Source organism: Athene cunicularia (genome assembly GCF_003259725.1).
Source record: "Athene cunicularia isolate RWA chromosome 2 unlocalized genomic scaffold, athCun1 chr2_part1, whole genome shotgun sequence".
Taxonomy (NCBI): Eukaryota; Metazoa; Chordata; class Aves; order Strigiformes; family Strigidae; genus Athene; species Athene cunicularia.
Window position 1 is genome coordinate 117595820 of NW_020799095.1, and position 19254 is coordinate 117615073.

The 19254-nt window shown below is 37.6% G+C and overlaps 1 protein-coding gene across 3 annotated transcripts in view; it reads left to right on the top strand.

Annotated features, from left to right (window-relative positions):
- C2H8orf34 (chromosome 2 C8orf34 homolog) overlaps positions 1-19254 on the top strand; it is a 141171-nt gene that overhangs the window by 112562 nt on the left and 9355 nt on the right. For all 3 annotated transcript variants that reach the window (XM_026843370.1, XM_026843371.1, XM_026843372.1), the window contains exons 10-12: positions 3731-3851; positions 8496-8998; positions 14277-14370. In XM_026843370.1, the coding sequence (XP_026699171.1) occupies positions 3731-3851; positions 8496-8998; positions 14277-14370 (718 nt within the window). The remainder of the gene's footprint in view (positions 1-3730; positions 3852-8495; positions 8999-14276; positions 14371-19254) is intronic.

Consider the following 19254-nt stretch of genomic DNA (forward strand, 5'->3'; position numbering starts at 1 on the left):
TTGAACATATTTCTGGTGCAAAGAGACATTGCCTCACCTTCAAAGTTTGAAGGTGATGAACAAAGCTGTTTCTATAAGTGTAAAAAGCCAAAGAAGCCTTTCAGGAACATCCTTATATTTAGATGTTGTTAATCTGGTTAATGTAAATAGGCGATTTATAAATGTGCTTATATTTCTAAAGTTTAATCAACAATCAAAGACAACTGTAGTTTGGAAGATTCTTTCAGCTTGTATTTATCTTTTAGGAATGAGGTTGTTGCATGGATTGTATGCTGGAAACACTGAGGAACTCTGTGTTTATATGTTATTCACTTAGATGAATTTAAAGTCTCAAAATGTTTGGGTTTTTTTAATGTTCAGTATTATTTAGATATATAGAAAATAGAAATATATCTATCTATATATATATAGAGAGAGAGAGATATATAGCTAAATAGAAAAAAAACATTACTTGAGCCAAAAATGTTGTTGGTTATAGCCCTGAAACATCCAGCTTCAGAGAGGGAACAAGAAATGGTTTTATTACAGTTTTAATGTCTTAATAAACTCTTGTATTCTTTTTTCCCAGATCATTATTACTTTCTATCAAGTGAGTGTTTAATTGGAAGGCACTATTATAAGCACATAATTGACTATGAAATTAAATTGCTAATATTAACTATCTCCTCTTCCATAACTATTATTGCAATACTGTTCTGGTCTTTTGTGAAGCTATTGCCTGACATAATGCCATAAGCTTATGATATTACATAGAACAGAAAAATACATGGGAAGAGTTATGAAATTTAGGGAAAAAAATAATCAAAAGTTACCTCATTAATTTCACAGGGTGTTGGAACTGTGTGGAAAGGGAGTTTGAACATTTAACAATAATGTAACAGTAAAGGTTGAATATATGTAAATTTAATTGTTTTAAATCATATACAAGATTAATACTTATGCTTAGAAAGAATATATACATCTGTGCTACACCCAGGACGGAACACAAACTCTCTTTGTACCTGTGTGTTAACAGGAGAAGGCAGACAAATATTTATTAAATGCATGTGTGTACCTGCCTTTGTGTGCCTGTATGTGCTTATACATAGGCATATCAATGTATCTTACATGAACTTACATAAGATTTTTAAATCTGTATTGAAACGTACAAAGGTATTTCTAATGTTTGATCTTTGTGATTTGGCGTCTCCTAGTTGCAAATTATTTAATTTAAGCATTACTCATGGTTTTATAAAGGTCTATGCACCATCATGATAGCTACTGTTAAAGAATCATTTTTCTCCATTATCTTAGCTTCTACTACAAGCAGTAGAGAGATGCCTGTACTCAGTCACCTTAGTTGTATGTGTCTTACAAGATTGCTGTGCATTAGGGAAGAAGTAAAGTAGAGGAAAAGGCAGAATATAAGAAGAAACGGTAGAAGTTTGTAGAAGAGAAAGTAAACTCCATTTAATTTCCAGAAAACAGGACATGGAGAATGAAACCCTCTCACCAGGCTAATATTTAAAGTCTGTGTTTTTAGGAGGTTAGGGAGTTATTGAAAACCCATAATAATTTGTTTAGGATAAACTTTGAATAGTCAGAGTTAAGAATATTAGAAGAGCAGTTTGGCCTTCCAAGTATTAACTGATTACTTTTTATTCCATATTTTATCAGAGATGTATTTGTGCATGGAATGATATATTCAAAAAGGATTCATCCTTATAACCTTGGGTTTTTTTCTCCCCATAGTCATTATTGAAGTCTTGTGGTTTTTTTCCCCTTGTGAAAATATACACTATAAAATGTGTATAAAAATGGCCTTTTTCCACCATAAAAATCTGGGGACAAGAGTATATTTAAAACCAGACTGAAACTGTAAATATTAGAGTTTTGTTACAGGCTCTATTCCCCCTTCCTATCTCTTATTCGGTTTTGTTTATTTCAGAGGAATTGTTTACAGAATAAAATATTCTTCCATCTAGAGAAAGATACTGGGCAACTAATATCTATTAGAAATAAACAATTAGGGAGGTGAGTAATTTAACACAGGTTAATATTAATCTCAACAAGACAGATTATGATTTGAATGGAGAATTCACAATGAAGACTGAAGAGACAAAATCTCAAAGTCTCTTGGCTGAGAAGGTGAATCAAGTCTAGGGATATATCTGAAATAGATGTGTTTTCAGAATCAGTTCCACTCTGAGTAATTTACTGTTTTATTCAGCTGTTCCTATGTGTCTACCTGAGATTAAGTAAGGTCAACTTTAACCAGAGCAGAACTAGTATAAAAAACAATCAGCAAATCAAAAAATGACACTAGTGTTCTAAAAACGTTGTGATTTAATAGCAGAATTATCTTCGGCTTTGAACTATTTTGTATGATGGTAAATATGACTAGGCATTTTTTTTGTACACATGTGCATCATTACAGTATTGCTGTTGCTTTATAATTATTTATATGTGTTAACATATTTGAATGATACATGGTTTACAATGATCAATTTTATACAAGACATATTTATTTGGAACAGATTAAAAATGATGTCAAATATATCCCATATAATATTTTAGTTCTATAGAATTATGCTTACTTTTCTAAAAGAGAAGGCAAGTACATTGTTTTGTTCAGTGTTTATGGTTAAAGCAAATTTTTTGTGAATAGAGATGATATCAAACCTCTATTTTCATGTTCATCCTTTGAACTGTGGTACACCTTTCCCTGTGACATGAGAGTCCAGCCAGAAAAGTACCATCATGTGCTGCAGCTGCCTGCAGCAACCCATGTGTCTGCCAGTAATACAGTTCCAGCGTGGCAGACCATGTAGCAGCAGAGCTCTGTATGCCTTCTGTGAGTGGCATCTCCAGTTTGGGTCTTTCTCTCAGTTGAAAGCTCAGTCATTCTTCTCCCTGAACTTACATCAGCTTATTGTCTTTGAAACCACGGCATAAGCCTTGCTTCTTTAGGAAACCTGGGAAATCAACAAAACTCCCTAGACTACAGATGAAATGTTTTATTGAGGTAATAATGTAAAATTTATTTCAGCTAGGCTGTTAAGAATGCTTTAATTAATGTTTTCATTTGCTGTTTTTATGACCAAGTCTTGCGCGCTTGGTCATATATTTTTTGTGTATTTCAAATGAGCATTAAAAAAACTTATCAAGTTTACCTCATAGTATATTTTAAAATCATTTCTTGTAACCGTATTGAGTGGGTTCCCAAAAACGCACAGAATTTTGAATACCACAGGTGACTGGGGAGGTGGTCTGTTTGCCAGCATCCCTTTCATACTGCTATGTTGCCCTGAAAGTAATATTTCTTGCAGTGATAAAACAGCACTGGCAATTTTGATTAGGAAATTCTGTGATATTCCCAGAAGTGCTGCTTTTCAGAGATACAGTGCCAAACGTTACAGTAATTTAAAGTAAGTGCAACCCCCACTAAGTAACTAGAACTGTACAGAATTGTTGAAGAATTTGTCCAGTTATGATGTCTCAGCATAGAACAAGAGCTTGTGAATGTATATATTTGAATTACTTTAGAACTATTGGTTTTAAATAATGCCTACTATTTATGTTATTTAAGGTATATTTTGTAATATTTTGCATAAAATATATATTCTAAATTAAAAGCACCAGATACACTGTTCTAAATGAGAACACCACTTTTTAAAATGATTATTATTTTTTCATGTGTAACTCTGAAACTACATTAACAAATATTCCCTTTTCATTTTATCTGTGTAAGTCTCAGATGGTTTGGACCCTGGATGCCATGGGTGTCAGACCTGGAGGTTCCCCAAGGCAGAAACTCCTGAAGGACTCATTAGCAGCAAAAGAACTTCAGACCATGGAGAAACACCTAGCTGGTATGTATGGTAGCAAGGGATCATAAAATGCCTAGCAGTACTCACCCAGCTAGCTCTGCCAATACTTTAGACAAAGGAAAAAATTACGTATCTCAAGTGCTGATGAAAGATAAAAATTCTAAACTTCTTTTTTTTCCTTAATTGAAGAGAAACAGCACATTTATTGTTGTGTTTGTAGATATAATGAACTTTGTTGTAATTACAGTAAATACAGCAATTAAACAGTAATTAAACTGTGTTAAATATACAGCAGTCTGACAGCTTAATAACATACATTTTTTGTTGTTTTCACATTTCATCAAGACATGCAATAAGGAGGTACTGCCTCTTCACCTACAGCTAAGTAGTCTTTAGAAAAGTCTGCAATGGACCTTTAGCTTGAGGAATAGAATTCTTTGCAGGAAAAGCCCACCTTGTTCATGAGACTTCTAAGTGAAGTCTGTTAACTTGTGTGAAGTGGAACATCTGTAACATCTTTGATGGAGTAACCATTTCCTAAAGATCAAACAAAACCCCCCTCATTTTCTTCAGCGAAGATATATTTCAGAGCTCTACAAAAATTAATGAGGCATACCCTAGGATATAGTTTACAATTTGTTGTTCTTTGTAACCAGTATTTATATTTTCTTATCTTCAGCTTTAGTTATAAGGTATGACATAGACGTACAGCATGGTAGTCCTATATTATGCATGCTGTTTGTCATATGGTGAAAGCTGCGTTTCATGGACCAACTCTATGAAAAGCAATGCGTAACTGGAACATAAAGACTGCGTATATAAAGTGGAAGGAGAAATGAAATGTATCTGACCCTTCTTTCAAGTAATTCAGAGAGTGAGACTGAGAACTTTAACATTTTCAGTGTTGTTTTGACCTATGGTTTTGACCTATTCTATGTTTTGACCTATTCTATGTTTTGACCTATTCTATGAATAATATTTGTGACAGGCTTGGGAGCTGTATCCTCTTTAGAGAGAGGTGCAGCTCTTGTACTTTTCTCTAGGGGCTGTTGGAGCTGAAGTCAAGGTAGAAGCCAAAGCTATGTCCACAAAGAGGGAAGCACTTCAGAAAAAGCTTTTGCTTGGAATGGAACAAAACTAAAAATTGTGGTATCTATAAATGAAGAAATTTTAGACAGTTTTTGGTTTTGACAACAGAGATACTGTCATTCAGTTTTTCTTGACACATTCAAGTCACTGTAGCTATTAGAGATATAACCATTGTCAAACTAGACTGAAAATCTGAGCCCTCTCTCCAAGCTGAAACCACCAGGAACATCTTGTGGGAACCAGTAGACCAGCGGGCTGAGCTGTGGTCATCAGGTTTCTGTGACACAGCAGGGACCTGAGTACCCCAGGGGCCTCTGCTCCTAAGGTAGTGCTTGCCTTCCCTTATGTTGATGCACTTGGCGCTCAGGAGGGGTCTGGTGAACATCACCTTACTTTGATTATGTCCTAACTGGTCACACTTCCAAGGTTGTACAAGCTGTTCTTGTATATGCAGTATGCATTGAAACATGCAGTTCCTTTAGATCTCCCTTGACAAAGCTGACAGTAATAACTACCATATGCAACAGAATATGGATTTTTAAATACTTAATTGACCATAAGCTAACTAGCTACATTCACTTAGTCTCTGAGATTTGGTCTACTGCTGTGAGACCTACAAGGTCTTCTCTCCCGCATCAGTGCTGCTGTTGTCACTGGGCTTTGGGCCCGTTATTTCAGTAGGGCTGTAACATGGGGTTCAGTTGTTCTACCATTCAGTAATTTTTGTCTGCCTGAGAAATTCACCAGAAAGCAGCCCAATTACTGGACATTGGACTCTTCTATTCCTAATAATTCATGTCCTATTATAACATCAGTGCTGCCTGAGACAATTATTTCCCTCACAGACAAGCATAACATAATTTCCATGAAGAATCAGCTCAGAAGACCTCAGATAATGCTGTGTTTTTGCTTAACTCTATCTGTCTCATAAATTTGCAAAAGTTCATGTGTCACTGATATCAGTAAGTCTCCTTGTTTCAGTTCTCTTACCAAGCGCACTGGAACCTATTACTACTACCCAATACAAGGCAGTGATTTAGATGCCTGATTTATGACTTGGATTACTTGTGTAATGATGAAGTGTGGTCCCCTGTCTTAGCTACCCCTTCTTAAGGAGCCTGGCTTTCTCTTATGGACTGTGTGCTGGATAAAACTCACTCCTAATATAAGACACAATTTGGTGCCTATGCCTAAATTATGGGCTAGCACCAACTCCCTCAGTACCTTGATATTTGAAAGCAGCATTTTTACAAAATCAGATATTGAAGTAATTAGTTTTCTTTCCCCTCTTACATATGGCTCAGTAATACTTTGTCTAAGATCCAGGCTCTTATGTTACTGTGGCTGCTTTATACCACATGCAACTGGAGAATATATATTTTTTGGTAGTTAATTCCAGTATCTTGCCAATTTGGTTTGTTACACTGATTCTGTGGTTACTGGATACTTCTTAAATATATTTTTATCACAAGAAGAACTGTTAAATGCATGAACAGTTTGTAAGCACATTATGAATTATGTCCTTATTCTGGTATTTCTGATATGAAAATAAAATGCCTTTGTGTTGCTCTGTTGCCTGCATTTTATTTTCCTTTAAATTACATTGACAAGGAATTTAAAAAATCCTAAATTGTAATTCAGTTTTCCTGCTTACTATAGACCAGATAATACTGTTAAAGCCTGAAGATGTGTGATTTTTTTTTTCTTTTCTGATTGAAAAGCTGATATTGAAGCAAAACCAGAGGATACGTGCTATAAATAAAACTGAATAATTGCACTATGGAAACATGTTAATTATATGTGAAGAAATTGAGTAATTGGTTTTTCTTCAGCCTTGATTACTATACGGAATTAAGGAAACATGAGCCAGAATAAAATGTTTATTTAACTCTTATTAAATCATTCAGTATTCAGATACCAAATCATCATGGGGAAGTTAGAGGTCTGTAATTTTGCAAAGACATAGGCTAAGCTGAATCTTGATAAGAACATATTTCTCCTTTCATTTAAATCAGGTAGCCCACATTGTCATTCATTTGCCCCTGAATTTTTGCCAGGCATCTTACAAGTTCCAAAGTGATGTGTATTGATTTTTATTTTTTTTTTTAAAGCATAATGGAAGAGTACTTCAAGACATAATTATTTCAAAAAAGAAATAATAAATTTTAAGAGGGCAGCAAGGTAGCAATTAGAAATAATCTTAAATGTGTGCTCGAAGCAATATCTATATTTTGAAATTTGGAAACAAGAAAACATCTAATCTTTAAAGAGTTGAGAGACACTATTATCTGAGGTTTTCACAACTATTTCAGTTTTATGAGCTTTTTTAGTAATAGCATTTGAAATGTGTGGATTATTTTCTATTAGACTATTAACTGAACTTAACGTAGCTTATTTTCTTGTTTTCAAGGTGTTATAAAATAATGTTAAGGGCAGCACATCTTTAATTATTTTACATACAGCATTCCTTTTGTATCTATCTACTGATAAACACAAGTGAAAGAAGATCTGTTTTCCAATATGATGTTTGTAATCTCTTTTTGGACTTTTAGCATTTGAAATTACTGATATCAAAATAAAAAATAAATTTTTGGTTTATTTAAGTTCTCTTAATAGGTGTTAAAATCAGTAGAGCCTTGCTGATTTACAGCTTCTGCAACTGTGACATACAGTTCAGTGGGAAATGGCATTCCTTTTCTAAAGATAACTGACTGTGCCTATCAAAACCAAGTTACAGTAGAGTATATGCTGGTGAGAGTGGATATTTGTAACAATTGTGTAAGATAAAATAAACGAGTCGACTGTTCCTTAAGCTTGACATTTTTCTTGCAAGGACTTTCAGTATGTTAGCAACGCTAACCTAATTTCCAGCTACCCTTAGCTAACTTCATTGGCTGTACCTGATTTAATTCATTAGAAGTATTAATATGATTTAAATTAATTCAGAAGACATTTTTCATCTCTACCCCATATCTGTTCTGTTTTTAAATGGTATCTTTCACCTTATGGCTGTGTGAGGACACATCAAATGGTGGCTACCTTTTCTCCTTGGATTCTAGATGTTGGTGAATCCATCACCTGCTGTGACATGGCATGCCAGAGCACAAAACTGAGATTCAAACAGGATCACAGATCCAAATGTGCCAGAGTTCAGGGGTTATTTCCACTAGAATTTTGGTTGAGTTTTAAACAGTAAGGCCAGAAGCAAAAGCCTTACCTTGAACCAGTTTTGGATTGCCCTTCACTGCAGCTAAGGATGGCAAGTTTAGCTCACAGCTCCATCTTGGTTTGATACTAACGTGCAAAAGCCACAGTGGTAACTGAGGAAATGAGAGGGATTTTCACAAGTTGTATCGACATTCCATGCAGTGTTAATATTTCATTCCTGTGGCATAGCTGTGTGTGCACTAAATCAGTGTAAATAAGCTTTGAGGCAATGTTTGTCAAACATTTGAACTGTTAATTCTGATGCCTTATATTTTAAGGATGAATAGATTTTTCTCTGCACAGCTAGATGTTGTCACTTACATTGGAGAAAATCAAGAGTTTTAAACCAGAGAAACACCAAGTGAGTGAGTTTTTTGTTTGTTTGCACAGATATTGAGAAGGACCTAGCATTATGGGAAGAAGCAAGGCTCTCAAGAAGCCCTACTATCCAACATCATAGTTCGGTTACACCTGACCATCAAGGAAGTCTTCAGACTGCACAAGGCCAAAATCCAAGGCCTCAAGTGCCAACTCAGACTGGGAAGAACATTCAGCTCCAAGGAAACAAATCACCCCCTCTGCCCACTAACAGCAGAACACAGGTCTCCAGTGTTGGAAACAGTAGGCCTCCAACACCCGCTGCACAAACCAACAGGCCACCAACTCCATCAACTCCAGGGAGCAGACCTGTGACCCCAAATAGCTTGCTGTCACGGCCTCTTACCCCTGGCAACCAAGGAAATAGGGAAAGCATCATTAGTATGCAAAGAAGCAGATCTTTGTCATCTAAGAGCCAAATGGGGAGGACCCTCAGCGCTGCTTCAGGGCTCTCTGTGCAAATGAGTGGAGACATTGTTGGAACTGTCACTACTCAGAGAAGCAGTTTATCAGAAGTAAGATTTTCAATTTAATGTTTTTGCTATGTTTAAGAGCTGCTATAACCTGAAGACTAGATTGTGTTTTATGTTGAAGTAACATCAGTATACCTAATGTAACTTACTATTCTGAAAAGAACTTGAAATATAACAATGAGAAAATTAGCAAGGAAATACTGCTCAGTTTGAGAGGTACTGATTAGAGACTGTCAGGGTTATTACAGAAATCCTAGTGAAACGCTCCTGGCCCCCAGATTTTCCATGGGCTCTGTAGGGTTTTGTCTGCATGATGCATAGTAATTATTATTCTTACTGTTATTATTATGCATGATGCATAATAAAATATTAGCCTTATAGTTTCTAAAAGGTGCATACTTCTGGAACATTAGACACAACTTTATCTTATCTTTATGATTCCAGGGTATTTCCTTCCTGCTGCACTGGCAGTGTCCTTGGTCTACTTTTTCTTTCATTTTTTGGACACATTGGAATGATTAGTTAGGCATTGATGAATGGATAAATTTTCCAAAACACAAAACTGCAATGAGAAAATGTCCAACATTATTGAATCACTGTCTAGTATTATGTGCATGTTAACTAGGCTGATTCAGAGCATAAAACTTTCTGTCCTATATTAATTGCTTTTACAGGATTGGTCTTGGTTTAAATCAAAACTAAATGTTAAAAGTACCTTGTAAATTTTGAGTGGGATTTTCTTCTGCTAACCTTAGCTGCCTTAAAGATAACTTTAGTGTGTAGGCAGTGGAAATAAAAGCACCTGTGAAAGAACAGCCCTGCTGTCTATCTCAGATACATGCCTTACAAAGGTGAGTTTTTTTCTCAGGAAATGCCAGTCCTTCTATACTGACTTGAGAAGGACATACATGTCTAGATTGCTAATTTTTTAATGGTGAAACAAGTCGGTTCCCACCATTTATTACTAATCTCTTTGTAATCCATTTGTCAAATCTTGGAGAGCTTTTTTTCCAACACTGAAAAACATATCATACATAGATAATTGTTTCTGAGAAGAGTCATTTGTTTTAAAAATCTGTTGGGTATGCTACTTGACACAGTGTATTATCAGTCTAATGACTTAAAAAATTTTAAAATGTTGCTTATAATATTCCTTAGAGATGCTTGTAGGAAAATTAGAGATATGATATTTAGTATAGTCTTGCACTTAAGTATATGTCCTCCATTATTTATTATGACCGAAAGGAAATGAGGCACAGATAACTAAAACTATAGAATTTGGGGAGGAAATCTAACTAGAATTTGGTGGTGGAAAAAATACTCATTTTGGTGTTTGAATCGCAGTGCACTAATCTCATCATTCAAGCTACTTCTTCACCTAGAACTGGATATCCAATTTAAAGACACGAGAACTGCAGATGACTACATTTCTGTTGAAAGTGTCTTCCCTGACAGTTGATGTGTGTTCAAACCAGAAGCTTTCAATGGAAAAAAAATATGTAATTGTAACAAATTCAGGTTTTGACAAACAAAAGCCCCATGTCTTCTATTTTGTGGGGTGGTATATTTGTATGTTGGAATTTTTCCACATACCAAAAATGAGAATTGAAATTCATTTTAAACTAAAAATGTTCAGAAGAAATGACAGGTTTCATTGTTTCCCATTAAACTCTTCACTCCTCTTTTTCTTTCTTTTTAAGCAGTCCTGTTCTTACGTGGTACATAGTCATCTGATGCCAACTAGAATTATTGTATAGACTCCTGAAAGTGCCATGTAATAAGCTGCATCTCCAGCAAGGGACATCCAGTCTGTCCATCACTTCTGATCTTTCCTGTAACAAGGCAGGCAATTAAAAATGTTTTCTTTGACAGCCTTTCTGTAGTTATAGTAATAATAACTGTGAGTCCCATTTCATTTGCAGTGACTTGTTACTTCTGTTAGCCAAATCACAAGCTTTTCTGATAGCTCTTAAAATAAGTGTTCTGTTATACTTCTAATATGTGTGTATATATATATATATGTTGCAAGAACTTTAAGGAATGAGCAATATTATTACCCTGTTTTATAGTTAGAATAGCATGTTCAATTTCATCCAGTGAGCCCACTGGAAAGCTGGTGTTAAATCTCAGCATTTCTATGCAGGATCTTATCCGCTGTTATAATCCCTTCTAGAAGTGACAAATTCTTTTCTTACTCTTTGCTTACTCGGTACAATAGTACGTTGGCTTCTAGTGACCCAGCTCAAACCCTATTTATCCTTTCCTGACATGCACAAGTGACCTTTGACTTAACGGAAACTTGTCCTGGGACTAGCTCAGCTTCCAATGGGAAAACTGCTAATATGACATGTTCATACTGAAGACCTTTCTCTGCCAAGCTGTAAAGGCTGTCGGATGTCAGAAAGTAGCTGATGGAAGTCTGACAAATCTGCTGCTCCCAGTCCCATCTTTGGAGTGTTTTGGGAGCTCTTTTAAGCTATCTTTGGCCACTGAAGTTCCTGGTGACTTAGAGTAATTGGGTTTAGACAGAACATACCCAGGAAGTATCTCTGTTCAGTGACATTTTTTGCCATGTTAGAGGTGTCCCCCTATTTGTGGCTGTATGATTTCATTCTCTTGTGTCACAATTTCTCTCTGACCAAAGAGACAAATTTTAAAAAGTCAAAGATGGCCTGTGGTAGTAGAACAACAAAGTTCTGTCTTGTCTTTGTACTTTTATAGATCACAAACATATAAAACTCAAGGCTTATACTGTAAATTATTTTATTGTAGATTTTGTATCCTCTTCCTGTATAAAAACAGTAAAATAAAAGGGAAATTACCTTTATTCTTCTTAGCCTTATGGTGTGAATTAGGAATTTCCGCTACATGTGAATACACTGGCTGATCCTATAGGAGATAACATTTTTGCAAATAATTCTGCTTCCTTGCTCTTAGTTGGTGTTAATGGAATTAACCAGTACAAAGTTGATACATCTTTGATGAGAATAAGTCAGCTGAGAAGGATCTGATTACTGGCTACCGAGAGCATGTTTTACCATAAGGAGCTTAAATTGAATAATTCAGAATCAGCATGGGTTTACACTGTGTGCTGTCACTTGTTTATTTATCAGGAATTATAACATATCTCTCAATACCTTACGTATGCTTCCTAGTTTGTAATGTGTTTCAGAGTAACATAACAAGTCTAAAATACAAAAATATTACTGATAAATACAATTCAGAGTTGTTCTTAAGTTTTAGTAAAGTTCATGCTGTAGGTCTGGGTGGTTTAATCTTGTTATAGCACAAATATTAAATCATTTGGCAAGTACTTTACATATCAGCTGTTAAGAATGTTTTGGGTTTTTTTAATGCTCAAGACTTACAATGATCTGAGATTTTGTGGATGAGGTTCTGCTTCTTGGCAGACACAATATTACAAAGCTCTAACAGGTGTGTTTTATTATCAGCTCTGTTCAAGGCTGAATTGAATTATAGCAGAGAAATGCTACCTAGAGAAATAGTTTTATTATCTCTATAAAATTAATAAATCAGGGTTCCAAATCTTCTGGCAGAACTACTTTTATGCATTTACTTTATCCTTTGGTGTTTTGTATAAATTGACAAAGGAATGTTGAATCCTGCTTATCTCTTTAGGATGAATTCCATTAAAGTGACACAATTCTGTGATAGTTATCAATAGCTGTTGAGATTAAAATTCTACTGACTCCCTTGTTTGCCATTTCATTTTCTGAACACTTGGAATTTTACAATCACTTCTTTTTATTCAGGTAGTTTAAAATGGTATTCAGTAATCTTTAATGGTCTGTCATTGTTAACAGCAGGAAATTTCAGCTTACTTGAATATAGCATTGATTAACACAAGTTTTCCTCCTACTTACTGGAGTACAGAGCATAACTTGATGTGATGAGGACTCTCTTTTTGGTCAGATACTTCCATTCTGTTATGCTGCATGGCTCAGTTCTTTGCTTTGTGTTTTTGGAAGATTAAATAGTATGCTGATCAGCACGAGCGCCACTGGCTCCTACTTCAAAAATCCTGTTGCGTGAACCAAAACACTTTGGCCAATTCGGTGCTGTAGTCACAAACCTTCTCAAACACTGAGCACATTTGAAATGGCAATTCATGCATAAGGCCTGGAGCTCCTGCCCGAGTTTAGTGTTGGCCCATTGCGGCAGTCCTGTGTATTTTTTAACAGATTAATAATGGAATTAATAATTTACTCCCAGTGAGTTAGATCATGATTGAACAGCCTTTGGTCCCCAAGAACTGATTTAAACAAACCTGGTTTCTGTTTTTAAACCAGATAGCCTAACAATAAAAATCATTCTGTAGCACCGTGCAATACAATTTAACTTTGAATATATAGATTCTGGTTTTCAGCTGGTGCAAAAGAAGACAGGGCTATTAACCCCCCTCTTTTTTTCAGGTATTTATAAGAATTTGGCCAGTCATTTTATGATATCTGGCCAATGTTTATGTTCTCTTTTAGAGACTAGACTTGCATGTTTGTACTGCTTTTGAAAAGAAAACAATGCGTTCTAGTCTCATCTCTCACCTCGAATATTGCAAAGAAACCTATCAAAAGTATTTTATGTGTCTATGTGCGTACATGCTCACATACGTGTGTGTGTGTAAAAATGTTTTCATATATAATATATGAATGTTTATATAATAGATATTGTATAAAAAGAGACAACTGTAAAACATTTTTAACAGCATATATTCAGCTGCGTATGGATTTTTAACTGTGTAAAGCATTTATATTTTGATGCTTAGTGTTTCATGGTATCTTGGAGACGAAAGTTTCCATAGCATTTTTCCTTCATAGCCTTTCTCCTTCTCCAATAAAACCATAGGTTCTAAATCAAGTTTCAGGACCTTGTTCTAACTAGATTGGAGACCGTGAAAGTTCTGACAAATCTAAGCCTCACTTCAGCAAATCGTGCATGACATGTCTAGGCATAGTCCAAAAACTGCAGGGACAGATGGAACATCTGCATTACGATTTTGTTCTGTGTGGCTGCATTTCTAAGATGAGTATGTATATATGTGGCAATAGCTGATAGCTAGCTAAAGAGACCCTTTATGTTTTTTTTTCCAAATAGATAAATATATAAGAATTGAATTAAAAAAAAAAAAATTATAGGGAGCCTGCGTATCCTCCAAATTCTGTTTTTATTTCACAGCAATATTTTTTTTTTTATTAAAGTCTTTCTCCTCTCTAGTTAATTGAGGCTAGAGTGTTTGCTACAGCCTGCATTTGTATAGAACCATTCTCTGTCATTTTATCTAAAATAGATCTGTTTGTGGCAGGATGAATTCTTACAACAGCTTCAGCTTGCTCATCAACCTTGGATATTGCCGAGTGACACAGAAAGTGAAGGAGTGGAAGCTGACCAAGACAAATGTAAGTATATTTGTTAGGACCAATGTCAAAAAATCCTCAAACTTTTAACTTCTCTTTTTTATATCTTAAATCCTGTGAAGATGTCATGCCTACACACAGGAACTGTTCTCATAAGTACCCATTACTCATTTGTTTGAGGGCTGAATTTCATGGGATTGATTTATATAAGCTTTCCTACAGTCACTGGACAATGACAAAATATTCACAGACCACAGTTTACTTAGCTGAGTGAAAAAAATTGTCCAGATGGGTTAAAGTAGTTCTTCCAAGAAAGTAGCACGACGTTGAAATAGATACTCTGTTTAGTAAATCTGTATTGATCAGCAAAAAAACCCACAAAAAAATCCTAGTAGCTCTGAAAATTAGAGCCTTCTTCCTCAGGCCTCTGACTGCATTATCTCTATTTTGCCTGTGTTCTTTTAAATTCCTCTGTATGAAAAAAAAAAAAAAAAAAAAGTTCTTAATCACACAAGTAATCCTTAATATCCTACGCTCTTTGAAGCAGTTGTCTTATCATGAAAGCAAAGGTCAGCAGGATCATAACCTAAATGACAGAACAAGTAACAGCAAGTAACATGCTATAAATTATAATACATTCAAACTGTACCAAGTTCTATCTGCCTATAAGGTACCTGTTAATAATGTCACTGAAAATATTAAATGCTTTGCATTTTCTTTTTTAATTCACAGTAGTTTTGTGATCTGCAAGGGTGAATATGCAAACTATTTCCTAAAATATTTTAGGTGATATACTTGAAAAGAATAGATGATTTAATCAGCATATTTAGAAAACAATACATTCTACTAAAACTGCTTTAAATGTGCAGAGTTAAAATAAGATAAAGCCTATTTCTTCACAGAATGGAACACTTCTGTATGGGATTAATGATCAGTAATAATCATGCCAGATAAACAATATATTTTTAAATTATGGCACTTAAAAAAAATTAGGAGTTTTCTATTAAGGTACCATTTCACAAATCCATACATAGCCTGTGGTTTGAGTATGAAATTTCAGTTTACATAGTGAGGTACTGAAGAACATGTGCCAGCTTTTTAACACTACTACAGTGTTAAAATGAAGTTCTGTGTATTCAGATGATTTTAGCCCAAAGCCAGTAAGTCTAATTTGACTTGCACCTGAACCTTCCACTTATCTTTGGACTGAAGGCTTACCTTAGGTGGCTAAAGGGAGATCCTGGCACCTGCCTTTTCTTTGCATGTGAATTTTCCTCTGTATTTTCTGTAGTCATTTTACAGTCCCACAAACATTGGTAGAACTGGCCGTACACACATAGATTGGTGCTAATTATGTGGTCAGGGAGAGTGATGCTTCAGGACACATCAGATGCACAGCATGGTTCTTTCCTAGCTGCTGTACCTGGATTACATGGGTGTGGGGACTTCTGAACATCCAAGATCTTACGCTATAAGATTCCAGGAATCCTGATACATCATTGTCACTGCCTAGTGTGACACAGTGGTAAGTGCACTGGAAAATAAGCAGGCGGGGAAGGAGACCAGCCTGGCTAAAGAGGGACCTTTGGCTGGATCTCAAGAACAAAAGGAGAATCTATTGTCTTTGGAAGAGGGGGCAGGTCTCTCATGAAAACTATAAACATGTAGTGAAGTTATGCAGGGAGAACATTAGGAGAGCTTGAGCTCAACTTAGCTACAGCTGTTAAGGGTAACAAAAACTGTTTCTATAAATTTGTTAACAGCAAAAGGAGGATTAGGGAAAATCTCCCTCCTTTACTGGATGCAGAGGGAAACATGGTAACTAAGGATGAGGAAACAGCTGAGGTGCTCAACACCTAGTTTGCCTCAGTCTTTACCAGTGGAACTGGCTGTTCCCTGGACACCCAGAGCTGGGAGATGGGGAGAGGAAGCAGATTGAGGTCAGCACAGTTGAAGAGATCTGCTACACCATTTGGATGTACACAGGTCTGTGGGACCAGATGAGTTACACCCAAGGGTGCTGAAAGAGTTGACAGATGTGCTCGCCAAGCCACTTTCCATGATTTACCTGAAGTCATGGCTAACTGGGGAGGTCCCATTGGACTGGAGGGTGGCAAATGTGACACCCATCTACAAGAGAGGCAGAAAGGAGGATCCAGGAAACTATAGACCTGCCAGTCTGGCCTCGGTGCCAGGGAAGGTCATGGAGCAGGTCATCTCGAGTGCCATTAAAAGTCATATAATGGACAACCAGATGCTCAGGCCCAGTCAGCATGGGTTTATGAAAGGCAGCTCCTGCCTGACCAACCTGATCTCCTTCTATGACAGGGTGACCTGCTTATTGGATGAGGAAAAGGCTGTGGATGTTGTTTACCTTGACTTTAGAAAGGCCTTTGACAACGTTTCCCACAGCATTCTCCTGGTGAAACTGGCTACTCATGGCTTGGATGGGCACACGCTTCTCTGGGTAAAAAATTGGCTGGATGGCCGGGCCCAAAGAGTTGTGGTGAACGGAGTTAAATCCAGTTGGCGGCCGGTCACAGTGGTGTCCCACAGGGCTCGGTTTTGGGGCCACTCCTGTTTAACATCTTTATTGATGATCAGGACAAGGGGATCGAGTGCACCCTCAGTTAGTTTGCAGATGACACCAAGTTGGGTGGGAGTGTTGATCTGCTCGAGGGTAGGGAGGCTCTGCAGAGAGACCTGGACAGGCTGGAGCCATGGGCTGAGGCCAACTGGAGGAGTTTCCATAAGGCCAAATGCCGGGGGCTGCCCTTGGGCCACAACAACCCCCAGCAGCGCTACAGGCTTGGGGAGGAGTGGCTGGAGAGCTGCCAGTCAGAGAGGGACCTTGGGTGTTGATTGACAGCCAGCTGAAAAGGAGCCAGCAGTGTGCCCAGGGGGCCAAGAAGGCCAATGGCATCCTGGCTTGTGTCAGCAATAGCGTGGCCAGCAGGGACAGGGAAGGGATCTTACCCCTGCACTTGGCACTGGTGAGGCTGCCCCTCGATTCCTGTGTTCAGTTTTGGGCCCCTCACTACAAAAAGGACATTGAATGACTCGAGCGTGTCCAGAGAAGGGCAACGAAGCTGGTGCAGGGTCTGGAGCACAGGTCGTACGGGGAGCAGCTGAGGGAACTGGGGTTCTGGAGAAGAGGAGGCTGAGGGGAGACCTCATTGCCCTCTACAGCTACCTGAGAGGAGGTTGCAGAAAGCTGGGGATGAGTCTCTTTAACCAAGTAACAAGTGATAGGACAAGAGGGAATGCCCCCAAGTTGCACCAGGGAAGGTTTGGACTGGATATTAGGAAGCATTTCTTTCCAGAACGGGTTGTTAGGCATTGGAGTGGGCTGCCCAGGGAGGTGGTGGAGTCCCCATCCCTGGAGGTGTTTAAGAGTCAGGTCGACACAGTGCTGAGGGATATGGTGTAGTTGGGAACTGTCAGTGTTAGGTTAATGGTTGGACTGGATGATCTTCAAGGTCTTTTCCAACCTAGACAATTATGTGTGTGATTCTGTGTGTTATACATAAAAGTTTTGGTCCTACCACCAGATCAGTAGAGATGATAGTTGCCTAACTAATAACAATTCTTTTTCTTGGATCTGATGGCACCAAAGACACAGAAGGGAAAGAAAGTACCTGTAAGCTATATTTTCTGACCAAAAGTTAAATGCCTCTTAAACACTGACATGTTTGGGGCATTGACCACCTCTCTAGAAAGCCTGTTCCAGTTTTTGACCACCCTCTCGTTAAAGAAATGCTTCCTATTATCCACTCTAAACCTCCCCTATAGTAGCTTTGAACCATTCCCATGAGTCCTATCACTGGATCCCAAGGAGAAGAGATCAGCATCTCCCTCTCTACTTCCCCTCCTCAGGAAGCTGTAGAGAGCAATGAGGTCGCCCCTTTGCCTACTTCTCTTGAAACTAGACAAACCCACAGTCTTTAGCTGCTTCCTCCTAGTAAATTCCTTCTAGCTCTTTCACCATCTTTGTTGCCCCCTCCTCTGGATGTGTTCAAGGACCTTCACATCCTTCTTAAATTGTGGGGCCCAGAACTGCCCACAGTACTCAAGGTGAAGCTGCACCAGTGCTGAATACAGCAAGATTAATACCTTTGATCGGGTGGTTACGCTGTGTTTGATGCATCCCGGGATGCGGTTTTCCCTCTTGACTGCCAGGTCACACTGCTGGCTCATACTGAGCCTGCTACTGACCAGCATCCCCAGATCCCTTTCTGCAGGATTGTTCTTCAGCCACTCCCCTACCAGTTTATACTTATGCCCAGCGTTACTCCGGCCTAGGTGCAGGATCTGGCATTTGGACTTGTTAAATTTCATCCTATTACTCATTGTCCAATGCTCCAGTCTATCTAGATCTCTCTGCAGGGCCTCTTGTCCCTCAAGAGAGTCAACAGCACCTCCCGGTTTGCTATCATCAGCAATCTTGTTAATGGTGCATTCAACTTCTGCATCCAGATCATTGACAAATATATGGAACAGAACAGGCCCTAGAATTGAACCCTGAGAAACAAGCTAGTGACCAGTCGCCAGCCAGATGTAGCCCCATTCATTACAACACTTTAAGCTCTGCCCTTCAGCCATTTCTTCACCTAGCACTTATCCACACAAGCACAACTTGTCCAGAAGGATGCTGTGAGGGATAGTATCAAAAGTCTTACTAAAATCCAGAAAAAAACCATCCACCACCTTCCCTTCATCCGCTAGGCAGGTGACCTTATCATAGCAGGATAAACAGGATTTTCCCTTTGTGAACCCATGTTGACTGTGCACTTAACTGCGGTGTAGTTAACTGCTGCACCCTTTATAGTAGGTAAGTGTTTCTACTAATACAACTGAAGGAGTAGAACAAAAACGCTTGATCAAAGCAATATTTTTTGAAATCTAATAATGATGAATGTTATTCAC